Source organism: Rhea americana, unplaced genomic scaffold (genome assembly GCF_003343005.1).
Source record: "Rhea americana isolate MKP2758 unplaced genomic scaffold, rheAme1 scaffold_33, whole genome shotgun sequence".
Classification (NCBI taxonomy): Eukaryota; Metazoa; Chordata; class Aves; order Rheiformes; family Rheidae; genus Rhea; species Rhea americana.
This window is the reverse complement of record NW_028186457.1, coordinates 6639607-6663367: the sequence shown is the minus strand read 5'-3', so window position 1 is coordinate 6663367 and position 23761 is coordinate 6639607. Positions and strand designations below refer to the sequence as shown.

The 23761-nt window shown below is 40.2% G+C and overlaps 1 protein-coding gene across 1 annotated transcript in view; it reads right to left on the bottom strand.

Annotated features, from left to right (window-relative positions):
* Window positions 1-23761, bottom strand: part of KALRN (kalirin RhoGEF kinase) — a 515456-nt gene that overhangs the window by 247446 nt on the left and 244249 nt on the right. Inside the window, exons 8-9 of the mRNA XM_085311032.1 lie at window positions 19556-19687; window positions 12952-13182 (exon numbers count right to left, since the gene is read on the bottom strand). Coding sequence (XP_085167158.1) covers window positions 12952-13182; window positions 19556-19687 — 363 coding nt within the window. The remainder of the gene's footprint in view (window positions 1-12951; window positions 13183-19555; window positions 19688-23761) is intronic.

Here is a 23761-nt window from a genome sequence, read left to right as displayed (position 1 = left end):
AAAAGAAACTGTGGTATTCTTTAAATGCTGAACGTCTTATAAAGCAAGTTTTTGAAGTTGCATGTGGGTGGAGAAGCTATAAATAAACCACATTTGTGCATGTTCCTTCTGTGAAAGACACAGAAAATGTGTTCTGCATCAGCATGAAAGATGCTGCTGTGCTCTGCACGAAGCTTCTCAAAGCTAGTGGGTAGTTTCTCTTTCGCAGTTATGCTGCTGGTATTGCTGTTTGTGATTCTTTTCCCCAACACTCAGGAATCATATCTGATACCTAGCTGTAGTGTTGGGAATTAGAAATACAGCTAATCAGACCTGTCAGTCTTCTGTCAAGGGTGATTCATATTCATATGCAGAGGTGTTTTCTTACCTGAGGCAAGTAGAAGATTTTGGTTGGTGCTGTCCATTGTGTCTTGTTTATTCCTCCTGGGGCTTTTCTTAGTGGCTAATACACATTTCCCAGGTCTCCATGTCTTGTCCCATGTTTGAACTCCCAGAACAGTTTTACAGGGTAGAGGACCAGGTCAGTCAGGAGTGGGCTCAAGTGCAGTATCATGTCTCGCTCCCCCCCATCTGGGCTGATTTCCTGGACATAGTAACTGAGTTTYCTGAAAGAATAGCCTGTGACTCATTTGAGAGGGCAGGAATGGGAAAGTCCCAGGCAGAATGGGCATTGGAGCAACTGCAGCCTGAAAAGCTCCTAATTACTTACTTGAGCAAGTCTCCCTTCCCTTTTTTCCCGCTACTCTTGTTTCTACCACTAACACAAGTGCTCTGGAGTTCTCAGGAAGAGAAACACCTGAGCTTGCTCAGTGTGGGACCCAACCCTGGGCCTCACATGGGCTGCAGCAAGGATCAACRTAGCCCATAAGCATGTTAGCTAAGTTCAGTTATAGCTGAAAGTGGAGATTCCTGGAGTCTAAGCAAGAACCAGCACCAYAGACAGAGAAATCACAGGTCTCATGATGATCACAAACCCTCACAGTGTAGACACAGCTCCAGAACCTCAACTCCTCCCGTGTATTATGCCAAAGAGATGCGTAGAGCTAGCTGATCCACAGAGGAGAGGGGTTCTGAAGAGAGCTCAGTCAGCACAGAGAACTCTGCAAATTCTAGTTTTCACCGAGAGATTTTCCAAGTCAGAAACTGCTGTTACACCAAATTATCTGACCTCCTGATAGTATCCACAATTCCTRTCAGCATCAGATGAAACCTAATGTCCTGATATTAGAAGCCTCTTGAATGTTGAGTTAACAGGGCTCACAGCATGCTGTGACCAATTGTACGATGGGCATTTTATTCCTCTAAATAGTGATCCAGCACCCTGCAGTCCACCCTAGCTCCAGCAACTCTATATTTGACTGTTCTGGCATCAGACCAAAAGAAAAGCAGCATTCACAGCCTTGATAATAAGATACTGGCAGGACTCAACTGAGTTAGGTTTGATTGGAAGCACTGGTTTAGACACCAAAGGTGTTGATAGAACTTATTAATGACAACTATGATTGTTGCTAATCACTTGGTGATAGTTTTCGTGTCTGTGAGGGAGGGTGTCTAATCCTCTAGAGAAAGTGTGGTCCTGTGTAGCTTGTGTAGTAGTTTCCTTGCATACATTTGCTTCTTTTCCTTCCCCCCCCCTAAAGTGGGACTGTACAAAGTGTAAAAGGTTCCTAAGATATATAGCAAGTACACAGGAGGGACYGAAGGAGCTACTTGAATTCTTTAGATAAGTACATTAACCTCAAGTATGTAACTAGAGCAATTGGTTTCAAGTTTCCTGTAACTATAGGCTTCAAAAGAGGAAATATAACAAAGCTAATACAGTACTGGATAAGGACTTRGGAAAAAGGACTCTTATTCTTAGTTCAAGCCCTGATCTGCTTGATGGTGCTTCTRTTTCCCTGTCTGTAAAATGCAGAAAGAAATACTTACCTCTACAGCAGTTTAAAATCCACTGATGGAAAATGCTTTGTCAGACTTAAATAATATTATTACAGCTACCACTGAATATTCAGTGGTAGCCACTAAACACTCAGAAAACAGAACAAAATGATACTCTGAGCACTTTTACTGTAGATTTTTCAGCTCCAGCTGTCACTACAGCATAATTATGTTAGTATAGACAGATGTATTAATGGTGAGTAGGGTAGGCACCTATCTTTGGTAACAACTCCTCATCCACTCAGTGGGAAAACAGCAACCTACAGACAGAGACCAACTGATTTCAGGTATGTATTGATTTGGCTCTTAATTTCAGTGCTCTGAGTCACCTTCTGGAACTGCTACAATTGCAATAATCTGGGAAATTACATTCCTAATTTAGACATAAATTAAGACAGTACAATCTAAACTTTGATGGTATCAAACCATTTAAACTGTTACTGGTTTAAACAAGATGTTAAAAGACAATTAAAAAACAGAAAAGACTAATAAAGCAAGGATGTGTTTTACAACAAAGTGGCCTTAAATGCCAGTGTACCCTGAGGGAGTCTTGATAGGTGAATGGCCAATGAACTTACAGATTGACCAAAGCAGGCTGTAAACCGATGGCAAGGAGAAGGTATTCGTGGGGAGGCAGAGAAATGGATGCTAAGGCCTGAGTGCCATGGCAGACCAGCACAGGTAAGGAGAATGTAATAATAAACTAGGATATATGTGCAGGCAGGACCAGACTTATGAAAAGGCCTCTCAGCTAGGAACAACCTTGAGCTGAGAAAGGAACAGAAAAGCCACCTAAAGGACTCCAGGTGTGGGAGTCACAGGCAGAAGTGATTGGGACCTCCCCTGAGAGCACCTTTCTTTATGAAAAWTTTGTTTTTCACATAACAAAAGGTTTCCGGGAAAAATTCCTTTCTTTCTTTCTTTCTTTTTTTTCCTAGCTTTACGGTTCCTCAGAAAATGGCATCCCATTATCCTGAGCTTTCTGTTCTTCTGGTTTTCTGATACCTCATGCTGTTGGAAAATACATTTTGATTTTTCTAAAGTTATTTTTGCTGTAGGGAGGGGGAAATTAATTTTTTTTAACTTTTCATCCTGATTTGGGAAGGAAATTGTCTCAAGGTCAAAATGTTTTGCATGTGGCTGAAGCCAAAAATAAAAGTAATTCTCTCCCTCCCTCTACACACATTCCATCCAAAAAATCCGAAAGGCAGGAAAGAAGAAACAAGTAAAGAACTAGTGGAACAAAGGGAGGAGAAATGTGAAAGACCAATAGACAGGCTCGAAATATGTTTGTTTTCATGTTATTACATTTGAAGGACATCTTTGTTAAAAGGGAGTCATAGCATAACATGAAAGAAAGTTTATAGCTGTAATAGTATACAGGAGTTTGGGCCAACCAGCTCTGTCTACATGTGCCTGGGGTCACCCCAGCCTAGGCAATAGCTTCCAGAACTGCAATTCAAAGATCATAAACAAGCAGAGGATTTAGTGCAAGAGTTTCCTATGAGGAATACGAAAAAAAAAAAAAAAAAAAAAAAAAAAAAAAAAGTTGCTTAAAAAAAGTCTCCTATGAGCTAAAAAAACCCGTGCTTAGTTCTAAATAGTGCACAAACTCTCTTCCAAGGGCAAAAATAGTAACATTCATTAGCCAAGTTGGTTAGCTAGGGCAGCTACTGAAACAAGGCACAGCTAAGCAGAGATGTTAACCCAGAGCAGAACAGCCAGAGAGAGAACAGGTAGAGGCAGAGCTCACAAAATCAGCTGGGGCAAGGTAGAGTTGCTGCAGAGAGGTTTGAGAGCTAGTGGGAATGACTAGCAGCTAGCAAAAACAGGTCATGGTGCCAGGTCAGCTCAGCCTAAATTGGGCCTTACTGCCCAGCAAGATAAAATCTCAAAATGTGAGTGCATTTCACTGCCACGGGGGAAGGTAACCAGCTGGCTGAGCAGCCGCTCCATACACGGAAACACAGTGAAATTATTACAGTTATACATTAGGAACTAGCTACCCTTACCCTCTTTGTTATCTGGCTATTTATTTATTTATTTTTTTACTTTAATAAAAATACCTTTTGTTAGCCATCTGTCAAAAGCAGATCAAAARAGGACTGATAACTCTGAGTGACAGGTGGGGATCATCAGAAAGCTGGCAAGCCACGTGAGGAGATAATTGGGAGGAAGATCACAAGAAAAGAATGGAGAAGAAAAGAATGATTACTTTAGACTCCTAAACCAATGAGTAAAATATCACTCCTTATTTCTTAGCATAACAGACCCTTATTTCATTTTTACACAGTCTCAATATATCCTATAAGACCTTTTCATAAGGGGTAAAACTGAAGCAGCAATGACTTTGGGGGCTTAGATCAGGGATTTGTGAATCAGACATACTTGCAGGAAGACTTCTTGTCATGGAGCTTTCAATGACCTTTGGGAAGTTGCTTAACATCAYCCTGTCAGAAAACACATAATCCTGAGATGAAAGAAATCACAATAAGCAAGAAGTACTATTGTTATTGTTACTTCTTGAAGTTACAGAGGAGAAAGCCTTCTGGCATTCCAGACTACATTTATTCAAAGATCTTATTTTTCTCCCTGTCTTCAGAGACAATCACTCATTCTAGCAATTGCTTTCAAAAATATATATACATATTTCTGGAGAAAGCTCTACTTTATTTCTCTTCCCTCTCCACTGCAGCCCTACTATTTTTGTAGAACTAATCAGTAACAGACAAGCCTGACTCTTACTCCTCCTCTGCCATGACAATGACAGCCAACGATGCCTTTCAAAAACAGTAAACTAAACATCTTATTTTTGGGGATGCTGACATGCAAATAATCCTGGGATAGAAATAGACAACAAGGATATGCAATATAAGGAGGATGATTCTGCTCAAGCATAACAGCAGCGAATTTTAGCAGTTTGCCTGTGACCGGCTTTCAAAAGTTTTCTGCAAACCAAATCCCAGATCAGAAAGGCACTGAGTGATAACTGCCTAACATGATGGCTGCAGGTGCCCAGCATATTACTGGACTGGGCCCTTGGATCCTGATGCATCTCACCCAACATTAGGTAATTAGCTGAAGAACACACCTGAAGAGCCTATCCTCTCACAGCTTCTCTTGACAGTCAACAGTAAGAGGAGGAAATAGTCAGGGTGCAATTCAAATCTTAGACAGACTGAGTCATTTTCTGAAGATGCCAGTGTCTCTCTATTGACTATAAAAGGAGACTATGCATTAAGCTCTTGACTTGGATGATTCAGTTACACTCTTATAATCAGACAGGATAAATCCAGACCATGGATAGCTGCTTGTACCTACAGAGAACTGTGTCTTCATATAAGCTTTCCTATTTTTCTATACAATGGATTACATCCTCTTCACCCACTATGAGATAGATCCAAAGCCTAGAGAAGTTAATAGGATTCCAAAGGGCTTTGAAAAGGCCTTTTAGGGGTTYATAAACTCTCAAAACAAAACCAAGTATTTTCAGTTCAGTAAACAGCAAAACAGATCATCAGAAAGGACAAGGTCTTAAAGGACAGACAATGCCCTAAATAAGAAAAACACTTTTTGGGGTGCAAAAGATTTTTTTTTTCAGTTTCTCTTCTTATTTCAGTWAGTTCAGAGATCAAGCTGGCTGGTTCAGATTTCTTCAGATCCTATTTCTCAAGACAGCTGTGGAGATCATCAAAGCATTCTCGTGCTACTCTTACATCAATGCTAAGCAAACTTCAGTTAGTAACTGAAGCTGGCCCCTGAAGTTTGATATCCCTAGCACTATTGCTCTACGTGGAATTAGAAAGTGATCGTTATTATTTTTTAATCAGTGCCTCTTTAAAAGTACAAAGAACAATTGTCTGCTTGGATTCACAGCTATACAGAGGAAAAMAGATAGAAAGGTTAGTTCCAGATAATTTCAAGTTACACTTTAAATCAAATTATGCAGAGGATAGAGTACTGTAAACCAATGAACCTTAAGGAATTTCCTGAACAAATATCATTAAATGAAAATGTAATAATTTAAACCTGTAGCTCCTTGTGAAGAATTTGGCACAAAAAATACAACCTAATACTGATCTATATTTAAAGAGTGTTGTCAGAAGTTCAGAACAGAGCTCCCTCTCTCCCAYGTGAGTATTTAAAACAATTAACTTCTTAGGCTGACAGCCTCAGACATCTCTGACACGTTCTCACAGCAGACACTGATCACCAGTCACTGGGTGCAAGTGTGACTGCCTGGGCAGAAACACAGCGCTTAGATCTTTTGACAACCATTATCTGAGTATGCTCAAATATCAATGTGCCAAACATTTACACTTTTCACTTGGGAAGCTATGCTGTGGCCCCTCGRAGAGGCAGACAGGTATCTATTTCAAAGCCACTGGTAAAGTGAAAAAAATGCATATTATTACCCTGAATACACTGTCCATAAATGCTCTGTGCCTTTTCAGACTGAAGTTCTGCCCTGGAACTACAGAAGCATATATATGAGACTACCAGAAACTGAAGAAATATATGCGTAATATTCTGTCATCTAGCATGGCTGCCTCATGCTGCAAATCCAGCACAATCTGATCATCAAGCAACAGGAACTGTATAGCAGCACAGAGTGCTCTTCCTCTGCCTCTCTCTCTCTCTTGCTCTCTCTCTGCTGCCACAAMAGGAACACATACATATAGGCAGAAGAAATCATCACCCGAAACTGCTAAATAATCCCATGCCAGTGTGAATTCAAATTAAGGAATGACAGTTCTCTTTTTGACAGTTCAAAACAAATGAGTAAGACACTCAGCAACACTTGTCTTATTTAAACAGCCATGTGATTGTTAATTCGTTTCATAAGATCTGCAGGATAGTAATCAGCCTAAATGTACCATCACTTTACTTTCAAACCAGTTTCAGTGTTAGTTACTTGTGGGTCCTCTTCAGAAGATGAGTGGGGCCACACATCTCTTCGTTGCCTAACCTCGCACTAACACTGGTTGAAAAGGTGCCAGTTCGTTTGGCAGGAACAAAAGGAATGGAATGCAAATTGCTCTTAGAAAAGAACTGCCAAGAAGTTTTATTTCATGGTCTGTGACAGAGAGGGGACGGAAGCAAACAAAATAATCCTTTTACTACAGACTTACTCTCCTTTACTGCAGAAATAATAAAGTGTGCTTATTTCAAATCGGACAAGTACTAAGTAACAGGTTGTTAGGGATATAAAATGGGTTTGTGAATATTCGCATATCTTAAGTTAGCTCCTTAGAGCTATCTAGGGGAAAGTTGCACTGTGATCTATCAGAATTCTGTAGTACAATACATCAGATTATAAATGAGGCGTTGACACTCAGGCCTCAACAATTGCTGGAAGGCCAGGGTTAGTGAACACAGAGGTACTGATCTCTCAGTCAGGGATAACAAAAAGATTGTTTTTTCTCTGCTTACTTCCCACTGGGAGAAGGTTACCAAGTAGTTTTACCAATACTGACTCCTATTTTTTTTTTCCATTCATTTTTAGGACAATACAAGTTAGAACCTCTACTCACTATCAAGTAGCACTTCAGTCTTCAGGGTGGCCACAGGGGTGGTCACATCATGTATAACTTCTAAAGTCTGAGAAGCAGCTTAGAGAGGCATATAGCAGTAACACTTCAGAAAGTTAACATGTGAGAAACATTAGGTGTATCTCATTACTTGATAAATTTACCAAAGGGGCACTGAAAATTCTCATAAATGCTTTGAATTTTAATGTTTCAATTTCTGATCTGTCAGTGGTAGCTACTTATGGGCTAAATCTGTTTGGATGGCATAGAGAACATGTGATGCATTTTTGCAGGGTACTGTGGCTGAAGTTGAGAGTAAATATAATCTTCACATGATTGTAATGTTCTTTTTTCTTAGTTATTGCTTGCGAATAAGTCTCTCTTGTTTTACAAGAACCAGTGAAGATAATTATTGTAAATAAAGCATAAAGGGAGATATATAGCTTAATTTCTTTTGTCTTTGAAACAAACTATGACCAAGATGGAAAACTACAGAATTTTGGAGAACCCCTCATTGCCTTGTGATCAAAAGAACCAAGTGTATGCGTGGGGGGCTGTATAGACCTTATCCTCTAAAATCTTAGCAATAGCAAAATGAATCATGAACTGCCTCAAATATCCTAGTATTATTCTGCAAATTAACTACACAGATCTCATGCATGACATGAAGTGTTCAGTGTTCTCGGAGTATAGAGATAGATGTTGGCAGAACATTTTTCTCCATACAAGTGATGTCAGCAACAGGGCATGATCTGTTTTCTCGGCCAGAAAAAGCCAGGCACATTACAAGTTAAAGTGCTTGGTTATGAAGAGAGACAGCCTTTTTTCTGCAATACTTTGCAGTCTCCAGCAACAATGGCAGCTGGTAAATGTAATGATATCATCATGGCCACATGGCCTCTTTATCCACCACCAGAGGCAGATAACTATGCACAAAAACCAAAGCTATATCCATTAGTGTATCTGGGCATGAAGCCAACAGGACACAGATTCTCAAATTCAGAGAAATCCAGGTGAACCTGACAATGGTCCAGCTTGACCTTCTTAATAACAAGGATTTGAGACATAATTACAGCTGGCATGGCAACACTTCTAGTTGTCTTAGTAAGTGCCTACCCAATTGCCAGTAAGTGTTTATTACTGAATGACATCTTGCCCTTCATCACTAGCCTTCACCTGGCATGAAGAGGCTACTCCACTTCGCTAAACAGAGCCATCCCAGCTATCACAAGGCTTTGTATAACACTGAGAAACTCCACCAGCACAGGCAATACCTCRACATCCACCTATTTTCCAGCTCTTCCTTTACAGGCAACTATCACAACTAACACGCAACCAGAAGGAAGTGGCACTGGCAGCAACTTCTGAGAGAATCGAATGAATCTGAGGAGAAAAAGGCTGTTTGTATCAGATTAGATATTGGTGTGTGTGTATATACATGGATGGATGAAAAGACTGAGAATTTCCATTAGAAGGAACACAGACTGCAGAATAAGAGTAGCACTTTGACGATTCGGCCACCAAAGTGCTTTAAAATACCAAGTTCAAGGCTTGCACAGACCATTCAGTAATGCATCTGATGGGTCTCCACTTTCCTTCTACTTTAATGGGTATGCTTCAGGCTTTACAGCTTCACTTGAACTAGTTTATGAAGTGAGAGAATTCAGACAAAATTATTGCCCGTATGAAAAAAAAAAGGCAATGGGGGAGGCCRCAGGGTAAAGAACAGTGTTATAAATTTACTTCAGCTATTTCTAAGGCTCCTCAGTAACATCAGCTCATGGTACAACCCTCACACTACCCTTGCTGTTTCACAGTGTTGCTGTTCATGTGGGCAAAGGCATGCAGAGGCAGACTGGATAGATCAGGAAGTGGCAGGGAGAGGTAGGTAAAATTGGAGACACAATGAGAATAATTTCAAATTTCAATGGAAATTGAAATTGGTTAAATTTGCTGGTGGATAGTCTGTAGAGGGGAAAGACCCAGGGCAGGGAGGGGTCAAAAGGGAAAGCTACCAAAAATGAATTAAAATATCTGCAGCAATTACAAAATACAAGTACAAATAGCAAAGGGATTTTTCTCTCCTTTGCAGGATAGAATCACAGCACCTCCTCCCACAGCTGAATTCTTAAGGGATCAAGCAACACAGCTCTTCCCTATCTAAAACGACATAGAGAACTTCTAAAAGACAACTGAACCGAAGAAGTATTTACATGCTCAGCAAACCAATATTTCTTATAATGATGCTAAATACTTTTGGTGTTCAAAGAATTCCTTGTCAGTTTATATGTGTACAATATATCTGCACAAAGTCTCATAACAGCTCACAAATTGTCTTATCTGCTATCCCTATTGTATGAACAGTGCTCCATTTTCTGTGAAGGCTGCAAATGCAATTTCACTCCATTTATTTTCTTTCCTTCTTTGAAAAGCTATATATTCATACTCATTGTCCTTGGCACACCATTATTTACCTCAGTTCACTTGTGCAAATTGATGTTGTTGTGTTTAATAGTAAATAATCTTGGAAAATATCTAATGGTGGTAGCTGGTGATTACATCCAGTGCCATTTTATAGCATAACACCTCTGTTGCTATCGTATCTTGGCAATCCACAGTGTTTATTTAAACCTTTTTATTCTTCCTATTTTTCCTACAGCATAACTTGTATTTTGGTTATGACATGGGTGTAAGGATGTATGATTTTCTATCTCAGGATACAAACTCATTTTGTTTCTTTTAATCCATCACTTTTCATGCTTTTAGGGTTTAACCACTTCAAACTGAAATCAAAAGTGGGAAACTGAATCAACAGTGGGAAACTATCTCGGAGCAATGCCCTGACCTGTCAGTAACACAGCTAGTATATACTCTAGCTTCACAAATGGTGCAGAATACACCAGGAATGAAGTGAACAAGCTTTGTTTAACAAAGCTTAACCCTTAAATCCAGTACAAGAGAGACACGCTTGGCATACATGAAACCTTCATCCAGCCACCCAATTTTGCAAGAGCTCCCTGTGAAAACTCAACATTGCACACCTAAGTATTTGATCCTTAGGGCAACATATCACCCTTCTATCACCCCTGGATATGCATCTTTACCACACAACTGCTATTAATGCAGTTAATGGCAGACTAAGAGGATGCAAAATAATTCTGGCATCTGTATTAGGAAATGCACACAACAAAGCTGRTCCCTTTTCACATTGCTTTTAAGACAAGAATGATACTGTATCACTCTATGAAATGTAATTAACCGCTGACATCAGGAAAAAGATATAGATGAACAAGTGAGGGAATGTAAGTGCTAACAGGGAGATAATTCAGAATTTTTACTGCATTGGCCAAGAGCTGGACAGGATGAGCCATGGGACATTCTGATGGGGAAAAAACAGTATCTGTGAGATTCTGAGTTGAGTAGAAAGGAAAGAGATGCATCTTCTGAAAAGAAACCACATTGTGTCAGTACTAGTCTAGAAGACAGCAGATTCTAAAAAGCCTTTGGGCTCTCCTACCAAGATTTGTTCTCCTACACATTTTCCTTCTTAGATTCTGACTAGGAGATAGAAGTTACTTAACAGTAAAATGTGACAAGGCAGAAAATGATAATAGCTAAATGTTACTTATGCTTAGTGACAGCATATTGGTAGACATCTTCACCTGCCAAATAACGTGCAGTTAACAAAATAATCATAATAGGAATTGCATGACAGATATAAGAAGTGATTATTTTGCAAAAATCATACCCAGATATCTTTCTTCTCCCAACAGAATCTACACTTCATATCTCTATTAGCTGATAATTTCATTTATGAGTTACAAGATACTTATCTTGAATAGTACAGATGTTTAGTGAACAGTATGACTCATCTTCCTCTCTACTTTCTAAGAAGGACAAAGAGATGCTGCCAGTAAGCCTGTGCTGGGGCAGAAACATGCTTATCATTAAGTTATTGCTTCCCAGATAATAACTACCCATTAAGAGAAAAATTTGGAAAGACTGCTGCCAGCAGACTTTACACCAAGAATGATGCTCTTTAAAGCAATTGTATCCCCATGCCTCTTACTGCTTGTATTTTTCTCTCCCCAAAAGTCTCAATATACACAAAAGACCAGTTCTCTTTGAAAACAGTGACAGATTCATCACTCTGCATAAGTACGAAGTAAAAATACGAATAGGTTTCATGCATGACCTTCATAAGCACTCCTACTGATTTCAGGAAATGTAAAAGAGAAAGTTTTTGGACCAGATGATTGAAAAAAAGTGTAAATCACTCTAGGGGATGAAGAATACCCAGTTAATGTGGATTCCTATCAATATGACGTACCATAACTGCAGAAAGTAAAGAACCATCAGAATTTACAACTCATGATTTTTGAAGTTTTAATCACAAGATTGTGTCAGTGTAATACTTCAAAGTTCTTAGTTTGCAGAACATGTTCTCACTGCATTTCAAGTACATGCTCTGTTTAATATGCGGTTTATGAATTTCACTAGTATGCAGTACATTTGCTGACATACAATGAAAGAGACGTTGCTTAAATTAAGCGTTTGTTACATTCAATGTCTGTTTTAATTATACATGGCATGAATATTTGTGTGGTTTTATAGGAAAAACTTAGCAGGTAAATTTATGGCAAACATTTCAAGTCTGTAAAAGAAATGATCACATTTATTTGCAAAGGATTTCTGCAGCAGCAGCTCTGTCTGTGCTAGTGCACTTCTATTTCCTAACAGGAACAGAAGTTTMCACATTGCATACAAGTTGTCTATCTCTTATCATCGCTAATTCATGTCTGTTTTGCATGGGACAGTTTTGTTGCTCACTATCCACCTTGTCCTTTACAAAGAGGAAAGCAATGACCTAAAGAACCCCAGGCATATTAGAATGCTCCACAAACATAATCAGACCATTTAGCCTCTTCATTTAAAGCAAATACCATACTGCTATCAACATCTTCTTTGGTCTGTAGCTGGGCCMTTAAACAAACTGCACTATCCTGAGTGAGCAGAGTCCTGTAACATCCATTGACTATGCTTATGTATGTGGCAGCTATAAGCATTAAATCTCACACTCACTGTCAGTTACACTGTTGGAGGTGTAACTGAGGTTCTGCATATTGGTTTGTGCTGTTGATTTGAGCCAGTAAACTCTTATCTTACACTTGAAACTCTTCTTTTTCTATTAAACATTATTTTCCCAAGCAYAGTAAAGTACTTATAGCTAATTCCTCACCTGCAAAAAATTAACTACTAAAAGTAGAATCACATTTCTGGGCTGACCTATGGACCGATTGATGACTTCCAGTGTGAAACTGAGAGGTAGTAAAAGGCRCATTAGTACATTAGCACATTTCTCGCACAGATAGAGCTGAGTGTCTAATCTTGGTTKTGTCGGTATCCTACAGATGACTCACCAAGCAAACTTAACAGCGACAAAGAAAGGGCCATTCATTTCCTCCTTTAGTAATGCTATTACCTGTTGAACATCCTGCTGGAAAACGCAGAGTTGCAGCCTTTGATGTAACCGGACTTTTCTGTGTTGCCAGATGCTCTCTAGGCGCCGCTGGTGATGCAGGACTTCGTGTACCACATCCAGCACCTGGTGGACAGCCTTGGAGTAGTTTGCAGTAGCAGTCAGGGATTCAGAATTCCCAGGGCTCAAGGGACGCTGTAGGACATCCAGCAAAGCTTTTCCATCCTGGCTCACCTGAGTGAAGAAATAAGTTTACTTCACTGTGCCGATACTTAAACATCCAATAGCTGACAAATGACTGTTTAGCCAATTCTTTTTCCTGTGTGTCTTTTCTTTATTTCAGTAGAAAAGGAAGATTTGGTAGAACAGTCCTGTAACATCCATTGATCATGCTTGATTTGTACTTACGCATTCATCACTTGCCTTAGCTTCCTAGTGGGCCTACTGTGTCATTCTTCAGGAGCACAGATTCTGCACTGCTGGGACCGCATAAAGACAGAGATCCCTAGAATATATTATGTTCTGACACTTGGGCGCTGAAAAGTCTCGACATACACTGGTATACGACAGGTGGCATTTGCAATAGCAGGTCTATTTTTGTGGGCAGGTGGCATTTTAAGAAAACCGCAGATGGCAGAGTCATTCTTGTCCTGCATGATAAGGGAGAACTCTTTCTTTGTAGGATTACTAAGTAGGGAATACATTCAGAAGTGTGACATTCAGATTCTGTATTTTATTCAGAGATAGTGAAAAATAAATTGGTATACGGTAGTGTCTCTTTTATTCCCCAGGAATGGACCAGAGGGATCCATAGCCTCCATTTTCAATGGGCCTACAAAGTTTGTTTGCAAATGCAAAGCAATCTGCACACATACAAGCTTTTCTGTGCATATTAAAACACATTTGCAGATGCAAAGGTATTARGCATTAAGAAAAACCCAGAATGATATTTTTTTCCTGGAACATTTTCATATTGCAGGGGAAGCGTGAAAAATGAATCATAAAAACCAAGATGCTAACAAACACTAACAAGTGCTTGCATGCGCTTGTCATCTAAAAATGGCTTTGTGAAATATGTTGCAATTGCAAATTGAAAGTTAAAACATCTCTTTCAACAGAGATGTTAAATGAGGATAATATTGGAATCTCTCCTCTTCCCAGTCTACTTTCCTCCTTTCCCTTCCAAAGAAAGTGCAGTGGAAACAACAAATTTCATTAAAAGTGTTTCTATTTATAGGCTATCAGAGACCTTGCTAAAGAATGGTTCATTGAAATGTTTTTCATCCAATGTGAACATAGAGAGTTATCAGTGAAACTGAAAACATGTCTCGAGGATCTCCAAATCTCATTTATCTCTGTATCATAAATTGCTTGTTCAAATGAAGCAAGTATCTTTTAATCCCAAACCTGTGCCTTTTGGCAAGCCACGCCACATCCCAATCTGTTACAGCAGTGTATATCTGGTGCAATTCCAGGGGAAAAAAAAAAAAATCAGCAGAGCCTTTGAGACTTAAGATTGGAAAAACTAAGAGTCAAATCTGATCCCGTCAGGTGACTATTAGGTGCAGGTAGGCAGATCATTGAACTTTTTTTTTTTTTWAATATTCAGGATAATTTGAAATTAAATCAGAAAATGACTGCGGAGCCTTTAGGGAATGGCTTTCCATACTCAAAATCAGTTGCTGCTGAAGACCAGCTGGAGTAATTTGCACATGCTGAAGCCTGCTGGGGTCACAGAGGCTGTTGGCTACACTAGCCAACAGCAGTGGCTAATGTTGATAACAGAGGAGAATTTTAGCAAAGAACACTACAGCACAGGTATTACCTTGGCAATACTACGGAGGTGACGACAGCTGCTAGGCAGGGAAGAGGCAGTTCCCAGACAGAAGAGGTGACAACGCACACTGCATCCTATTTTAGGTGTGAGAAGATAATCAGCACAGTCTAATCACTGGGAACAGGAAACCAAGGCCGTGCACACGCTTGGGAGCAGGTCATTAAACCAGAAACTCACTTTCCACTGGCTGAATTCACTCATGCGCTCCTGTTACTGGCCTTTGGGTTTACAATTGGTCTAAAGCTGTCCTGGGCTGATGTTACAATGCCTTTAGTATAGTCCCTGCTGATTTACATCCATAGAAATGAGTGCAGAACCAAGAATAAAAACAAAGGTTCAGAAGTCTACCTGGAGGARATCAGTGATTGTTCAGACAACACAYCAGCCATGCTTTATTCAGGGGAGCATTCCTGCAAACTTTTTACCATAACATAGACTTACTCATACCCACATCTACTTCCAAGTGCAGGTCCTGCATGTCAGTTTTGTTGCCTTCCTCTATCCAGAGGTGGAATCTTGCAATATTCCCATTTTGGGGTCAGATCCTCAGGTAAAATATTCTGTGTGCTAATCATAAATGATCAAAACACAAGACTGAGTTCAGCCACCTTAAAAAACGTTCTCTTTGAGAGCAGACTAGTGGCTGAATATAGTCAGAAAGACCTTTAAAGTCTTAGCACCGGGACCAAGGTAGATCAAAAATTGTTTCAAACACAACAGTACATATGCACCTGCTTCACTGAAACGTGCTCCTAGATTTTCAGTGTGAGGAAAAGGAGTGGAAGTGAGAGGAATTCACTTCTGCATTCTCTCTCACTCTTTTTCTTCTAAGGAATTTAGTTTTTATCTATATCAAAAGGGATTTGTTCCTCTCGTCTAAGAGGCCCCAGAGGTTACAAGTTATGATTTTTCCCTAATAGGCCTAGCCTTTCAATCATTCTTACCACAGCCAGAGATGAACTCCAGACTTTGAACGCCTGTGTTATCCTACCAATAATCATTAACACAAATTAGAAGCTATTAGAAGTGCTTTCCTGCTCTCCAACTTACAAGCCTATAACCAGTGGTACTCCATATTCACAAAGATTACGGTCATCTTCCAGTACTCCGTATCTCCTATGGCTCTGCAGTTCTTTGGTTAAAAAGAAATCTTTCCTGAAAGCAATTCTTCTCTGTTGTGAGTGTTACTACATTCCCAATGAATGGGTACAGAAGTTCTGTGCTCTCAGTGTTTACTGATGACTAGATTTCAGAAGGGAAAGAACAGCCTCACAAATCGAGATACTAACTACTGTGCAGTTTAAGTTAATTCCATGAGTCTCCCTGCCTCATTTAAGACATATTTGAGGATCGAAGTGTMGTAAAAGTCTTAAACTGAATGRACCGCCATGACTTGTAGACCTTGTGAACTGTTAATGACAGTACTGCATTTATCAAAGCAAATCTGACAAATCCTTGCTTATTTTGRAAACTACAGAACTACTGTTGCGCTCTCAGGAAGGGCTTTAAACCAGTGGAAGGGTGTTCAGCCTGTGGCCTCCCAGAATAATTTATCTGTGTCACAGCCTCATCTCTCCTTCCCAAATGTCCAAAGGGCTTTCATTTTCACATGACTAGATGTGACTGCAGCTAAAATGCAAGCATCTTCTCTCATTCTGTGAGTGCATTTCTGATCAAAGGACAGGACATATATACGATAGTTCACCACATGGTCCAACACATGTATACACTCCTATCATAYGATGGTATTCTTATGTTTTGGCTTCATGATGGGAGAAAGGATAGGGTAGACAACATACAAGTGCCTCCGTAAGAAATTATGTGACCTTGGGTGACCTGAAAGATTAGATTTTGCGGTGTTAGAAATAACTTCCCTGGAAGCTGTATACATAACTAATGAATAAGTTAAAAATCTGCAGATATCCCTTRCACTGTGTCAACCATACCTCAAAAGTCTTGTAAGTGATGACACTAATGGTACCACCTGTGAAACAGCTACAGGCTRGTGAATGTGGCTGTACTAAGAAAAGAATTAGTCTTTTGAGCAGATATAGTGTGCCTCTGGAGAGGGATAGTAAAGCACAGTTAAACCAAGTCACACTGAACAAGATGCTCTTATCATCAACAAGGCTCACACCTGACTCAAGAGAATCTTTTCTCTCTCTTCCTCCTTATCCTTACCAAATCAGTACAGTTGTCAGGAGGGACATCCCAAGTATATTTCCTACTGCTCATCCATTAGAAACCCTGGAAGAGCAATAGATCAGTGGCTAGAGTTATCTAGAGGAATTCCTCCTCCACGAGAGGAATCTCCAATAGGCATGCGTCTCATGTGCAGCCTCCCCTCTCCAGCACTGCTTTACCTGAAGTTAACAAAACAAAAGCATCACTTGATTCTCAGAAGATGGAAGAAGGCCTGTTCTGCTAGCAGCCCAGCTTAGAGCTAACTGCGCAGGGCTGCAGAGGTTGCTTAGCAATGAATTGTGCATCACGCCTGTGAACTCTGCCTCCACTATTTCCAAGCTTCACTCAAGTGCAATGAAAGAAGGAGGAACATGATTACAGCTGTACCCATGGCAAGATGGAATCAAAGAGTATTCCTAAGATCCTTTGGGCATCTCTTCTTATGTTACTGAAGAGAACCTTCTCCTGAAGAGAATCCAAAACGCTTCACTATRCTCTGTAATAGAATAGAATATGGCCATGTATCCTGATTCAAATGTTTTTTTTCCTGAGGACTGTCCATTCTATTCCATATATACCTTGCACTTTCAGAAATACAAAAAGAGATGTTCAAAGACTCTGCAGGAAAAGAAAGGGAAGAAAAAGCCCTTTCCATCCCACTGAGAGCTCTAAAGATAGAAACATCATTATTTTCTATGGGCAAGAGTCAATGTCTAGATTGGAGAAATAGACATGGGAATAGGAGGCAGGGCTCCTAAATTTAATCCAGGCTATCCAGCTCACTGTGTAGCTGTGGGCAAAGGGATGAACGTTTCAGAAATAACAGACTGTACCCTTTCTGGTAATGGTTCATACTGTTTAAAAATGTGCTTGTTAGGGAAATAATATTGAAATGTTTTAACATCTGTGTCTGTGACAAGTTATAACTTTCTGAGGAAGCATCAGCAAAAGCAATATGTATGTTAAAGGCTACTTTTGGTAATGAGTTTTAAATGAATTTTCATTTCAAGAAAGTCAAGGTCAAGGCTGATAAATAAAATGCCAGCATCAAACATTACCTTGTTTTTATTTAATCTCAATTTGATTTAGACTTTAGAAATGACTTTTAAACACAACCACAAAACTTTACTTTCATGTGGCTAGGCAAAGGTATAAAATTCATAACTGCAGCTGGAAGTCAACAGAAGTGTTCCGTCTTTGCTTACATAGCCTGTTGTTCCCAAGAATCTTATCTGAGCGTAGASTGAGGAATGACCCTTTCTGCTTGCAATCCAGACTTGCTCCTTTTAATTGGCTCACTCCAAAAKGCACATGGGTGTTCAGGAAACAAGAGATTTCTGCCTAACATCTCTCACGTTCATCATCGTGGTATCTGCACATCATTGTGTGTGTGAGTGTCTACCACCACATAGAGCACCAAATCCTTTTCTCCCACATTTTATTCTATAGGTTCTTCCAAGAACATGGACGTTAGAGCAAAGACTGCACAGAAAGGACAGTTTTTACATTCTGTTCTGGAGTGTTCACTTGGTAACTTACTAGGTACAGCAAGTACTACTAACGTCCTCTTACCCAGCTTGAAAGACTCTGGAGGAAAAAAAAATAAACCTACCTTTTGGTGCCCCAAAAGACAGTCAAGCACAGCACAGTGCAGGGAAGTGGAAAAATACAAGTTAAACCAACTTTCAAACAGACTTCCAACAGTCTACAGCCTCGGAGRCACGAATTACACAGTGGAATGGATAGATGAGTATGGTTAACCACTCCCATGGTAATCCTAGGTCAGCCCATGCCTGGAATGAACTTCCAGACTAGCCTCATTCCTAAAGACTCCTCTCACATGCCAGGGAGGGCCTGCAGCAAGGTAAAGTGGACTAAACACAGAGCTTGGTCTGCACAGAGTCAGCAGCACTGAAGCAGCTGTTTATTAGTAGATTTTATCTTATGCTGCAGACTAGGTACATYTTGAGGGGAAAAACCTGCGAAGAATCCTTACAGGTTTTCTGACAGAAAGTCATAGAGTAGTTTTTAGTCTCAGCATCCCTGATATCCACTTTTAAAGGAAAAGAACACACCTCCTTTAGGTGTGGGCTGACAAAAGCATATACAAATACATCTAAAGCAGCCTTTTACAGCCTTCACTGTACTGAAGACCTGACATATCTGTGACTTCATATATTGGAAGAAAAAGCTTTCTTCAGCCTCTCTTTCCATTAGCACACCTCTGCTAGAGCCAGTATTCATTCACAGCAGGAAATCAATGTGATTAAAACTACCACCAGCTTAAAGTGGTTTCCTGTTCAGCAGAGGCAGTGAAATAGCTCTTCTTCAGAGTACCAGCACTAGTTCCAGATTTCATTTCTGTACGGTATTTAAGCTCCAGATTGTCCTGTTGTGCCCTAGTGAGACGATAACTGAGCACAGCCAAAAATCCTACAGCCTGGGATTAGATCTGACCCGTTCTGTGACAAAGTTGCAGCAATGGAAAGCAAATTTACCTTACTTAGAAAAGCTAATCCYCCAAACGCAGTCAAGTATCTGTTATCTGTTAACAGCTGTTCACATTCTCCTCCAGGAAGCACATACCTCTGTGTAGGCCTGTGTTACTTGCTCATACAGAGACTGATGATGATGGATGGCCAGTTCCAGGTCTTGCATTTCTGAAGGGAGGCCTCCTTCACTGCACATTTTGCACCAGGCATCCACACCTGAAAGGAACTRAAACAATTCCAGAAACAATGAGCAACACTGACACGGAGCAATGTCTCATCAGCATCACCATTAGGAAACCTTGCTTGCAGACTGCCTCAGATGACAGCAGCTTGGACCAAGGAAAATAATCACAAAGGAATCCAGTCACAAAGGGATCCTTTTGGACAGCCTCAAACAGGACACTTCTGTCTCCTCCTCAGAGCTTGAAGAGCACCTACATTCAAAGGAATACTTTCKTTTTCTTTTGGCTTAAGCAAATGCTCCTTTAAGCAGGGTCAGGGAAAACTCCCATTCTAAGAGTCTTTGCATCCCAGGTAGGGATACTACAATCAGTTCAGGAAAAAAGAAAAAAGAAAAAAAAAGAGCATAGAGCACAGAAGAACACAGCTACAATGCCAGCTATATTTGGCATTGTCTCAGCTATCAGTCATCCCTCAGTTACTTACCTGTCCTTAACACCACTGATTTGAGCAATAGAAAACTCCTATTAGAATCAATGCTGGCATTCATTTCAGTGAAAGGCAGACAGTCTGTATTGAAGCAGCTCCCAACCCAGGGCTAGCTCAGCGGGATTGATAATTGGATACCAAGGCTTTAACCTCTGGGTCACCCATTTGATTCTGGCCCAAGTCGGCAGTGATCAGATGCCATTACCACCTGATGGCTGCTGAGCAGCCAACGAGAAACGAGCTGTTGGTCTCAGGCCAGTTACTGGCAGGCAGACATTCACAAAAGGGGAGAAAAAAAATCATTGCTATTGCAATTGATATGAATTAGCACCTTGGTTGGAAGCCTTAAAAGACAGCCAGAAAAAGAACGGACTTGGGGAGTGGAGGGATGGAAAGAAATATCTTTCCACTCTTAAAGAGAGCAGGAGGCCTGCTCTTAAAGAGAGCAGGACTGATGCATTTTGGCAGAACAAATTGGAGGAGCTCTCTTGGGTGCTGCCTGTTCTGCAAAAGAAAAGAGGAATTTAGTCTCTAGGGCTCCCATCATGTTTTTCCTTTAAGCAGGGCCTACTTCAATGACACTGTGCCTAATATACTCCCATTTTGTCCCTACTTAACCACCTAATGCCACCTCATTACTTCTCACTAGTATTTTCTCTTCCTGCATCTTTCTGTCAAACTAGCCTTCCATACTTAAGGATTTTCAGGGTTGTTTATTTTTTTAAAAGTGCAGCTAATAATAAAGCAGATTCAGTGCTCTGTAGGGTGAATGTATAATGTTACAATACCACCACTAGGATCACAGCTTTATCCACTCCTGAAGTGTTCACTTGTGGCTTGTTAGTAAAGCACTCACTCGGAGCATGAAGGGCTGTGAGATTCAACGCAAAAAAACTCTGGCTCTAGTATCAGCATCTTTTTTATTAGCAGGGTAAAGCTATTTGCCATGCTGCTGTGTAACCAAGGCTATAAAGTGTTCACATTGTAAACATTTCTTTTCAGTGCACAAAGATTCGGTGACAAAGATGAATTCCTAAGCATTCATGTCTACAAGGTGCCAGTTTACCAGTAAAAACTGTTTCCTAGAAGACTAGTGGCCAGGATGGCAGGGACTGTTGTGCTGATCTGACTCTTAATCTGTTGAACCTCTCCAAATGGCATTCCCAAACACCCCTGCATAAAGCTGAAGTCATCACATTTTGTTCTGAGCTAATGGAATTCACATTTCCTATTCAGTTTTAACAGCATGGGGCCGAAAGCAAAGCCTTCTGGAGCTGTTACATGAACCTCTTGGTTGAAACAGTGAGCAAAAGGTCTTTAAACCTTAGGGACTGGTGCTTCTGCTGCTGGAATCAGAGTTATGGCTCGTGTCTAAACTGCTCCATTCCACCAGTTTCAGTACAAGCTCTTGTAGTCATGTTACCCATAATCTGTCATATCCCCACAGTGGAATTTGCACAGTAGGTGAGAGAAGTCACAAGAAGATTCTATGCATATAAACTGTATTTCTACCACGCTGTCTCATATCTAATTTTCCTTTCTGAGGAGAGTGTTAGGAGGATACCTCTACGTCTGCAAAGAATTTAGAGGACTTTTTTGCAATGCTCTGGCTTTGTGCATGTGAGTAAATTTGTGTTGTTGACCCCAGGAACTTTACCAGCATGCTCTTTAGCTTACATGACAGGTGTCTGTGCTGTGTGGTCCTGAAACATGTAGGGGAATGATCCTTACCAAGTGGTTTTCATTACCTCCAGCATCTTAGATCATGACTTAGAGATACAAGACACTATGCAAGCACAGAATTTATCTATGACGGTTTGAGCAAATATCCACAGAAATGGTCATGTTCAGGATGCTAAGGAATCTCTGCATGGATTGCTAATAGGGCTTGCACCATACTGCATATAGACTATATGTCACTACAGCAGTAACTTCACTGTAACCACCAGCAGGAGCAGTTGATATGCTCTAAGAAACACAGCCTGCCAGTGTTTTAGTCTGATACTGTGTGCTGCTCTGAACCGTGTGTGCCCATGGGAAGAAAGGATTGGTTTTTAGGGATATTTGAAAAGTATTAATTTATACCATATGACTGTTAATTTGGCTATTTTGGAAAATGCATTTATGTTAATTTCTATTACAGTATCACACACTGTGATGAACACAAGAAACTTTACTGAATGTAACCCTTCATGCTATGCACATATTCATACAACAAAAGCACTGTTTGACTGAGTTAAGAAAAGATGCGTTTAAAATTGTAAATTGCTGTTAGGTTGGAGCAGGAGCTGTTACTGTCTACTGAATACATTTAAACTGGTTGCCTAAATTTCTATTTATCCCATAGACTGGAATAGCTCCTACTAGGAACATAAAAGCTGCTTAAATATAATTTGAAATGACAGACTCCAATAATTGTATATGTTTTCAAGATTTCAGGAAAGATTAGGAAAAATTTCTCCTAAAGAATAAAAATGTCCCTAAGCTACCTAAGAAACTTTAAAGTAATGATCCACGCTCATTCCCAGCTCCAAACCTATTCACCTAAGTTGCAAATTCTGTACTCAGTCAGGATTCTYGTACCATTTCTTGCTCAATTTCCTTCTTGATTGCTATTCAGGGTCACATGGCTGCTCCAAAACACAGCTCAGACATTTTCCAGTACCTATTTTTTCGTATTTTGTGCACAGTCCTCACTTATTGCTTGCAAGGCATTTGCATGGGAGACAGAGGACAACCAGGCTGGTACTCCTAGACCCCAGAGAAATTAAGGGCTCACTCTAGTTTACCTTCATTCTCCAGAAGTGGCTGCAGCAGGGAGAAGGCCATGAAACTGTTTTCCCCAGTGGCCTAAAATCTCTTTCGATGGCCTGATTTTTTTGTGTGAGGCTAACCGTATATATTCTGATCTTTTTTCTGGCATTTCCTCTTCATTCCTAATCCAGAAGTTATCTGTTCTTACTCCTGCTACTCAGGGTGTCAACTGTATTTTCTTGTCTTCTCTTTCCTCAAATTCTTCCCTTCTTTTCATTTTCCTTCCTCAAGTAGGGCAATCCAGGATATGCTTCTGGGGATACAGGCAGAGATCTGATGAGAACAGTAACCTTCCTGGTTGGGGAGTAAGGTAATATGAAAAGAATGATCGGGTCAGTTTTCAGAGAATCGGCATGAATGTGTGATCTACTGTATGTACCTGACACCTACTACTTGAAAGAGTAATTCTGCTTGTGCACTTCTGTAGATAGACTGTGACCTAGAATCAAATTGTTCAGATCTCTAGGCTGATTGAAAATGTTAATTCGTTCATTCTGACAGGATCTTTAGAGTGAGCATCTTATGAATACTTAAGCATGCTTTTAGAGATTGCTGCCAAGAAAGGAAGGACGCCTGGTATGTCTCCTTCCCCCATCTGGCAGAGAGGTGGCCGGAATCTCATCTGCTGTAAATCAGCAAAGTTCTCCTGAAACCAAAGCAAGATAAGACATGTTCTCCTCCTTTCTCCCACACCTTTGAACAGCCTCAGTCATACCTAAAAATATAGAAATAGATTGTCTTTCACACTAGAATATTTCCACATTGTCATGAGGGAAACAATCAAACAAACAAAAGATTTGTAGCTAGTTGAATTAAG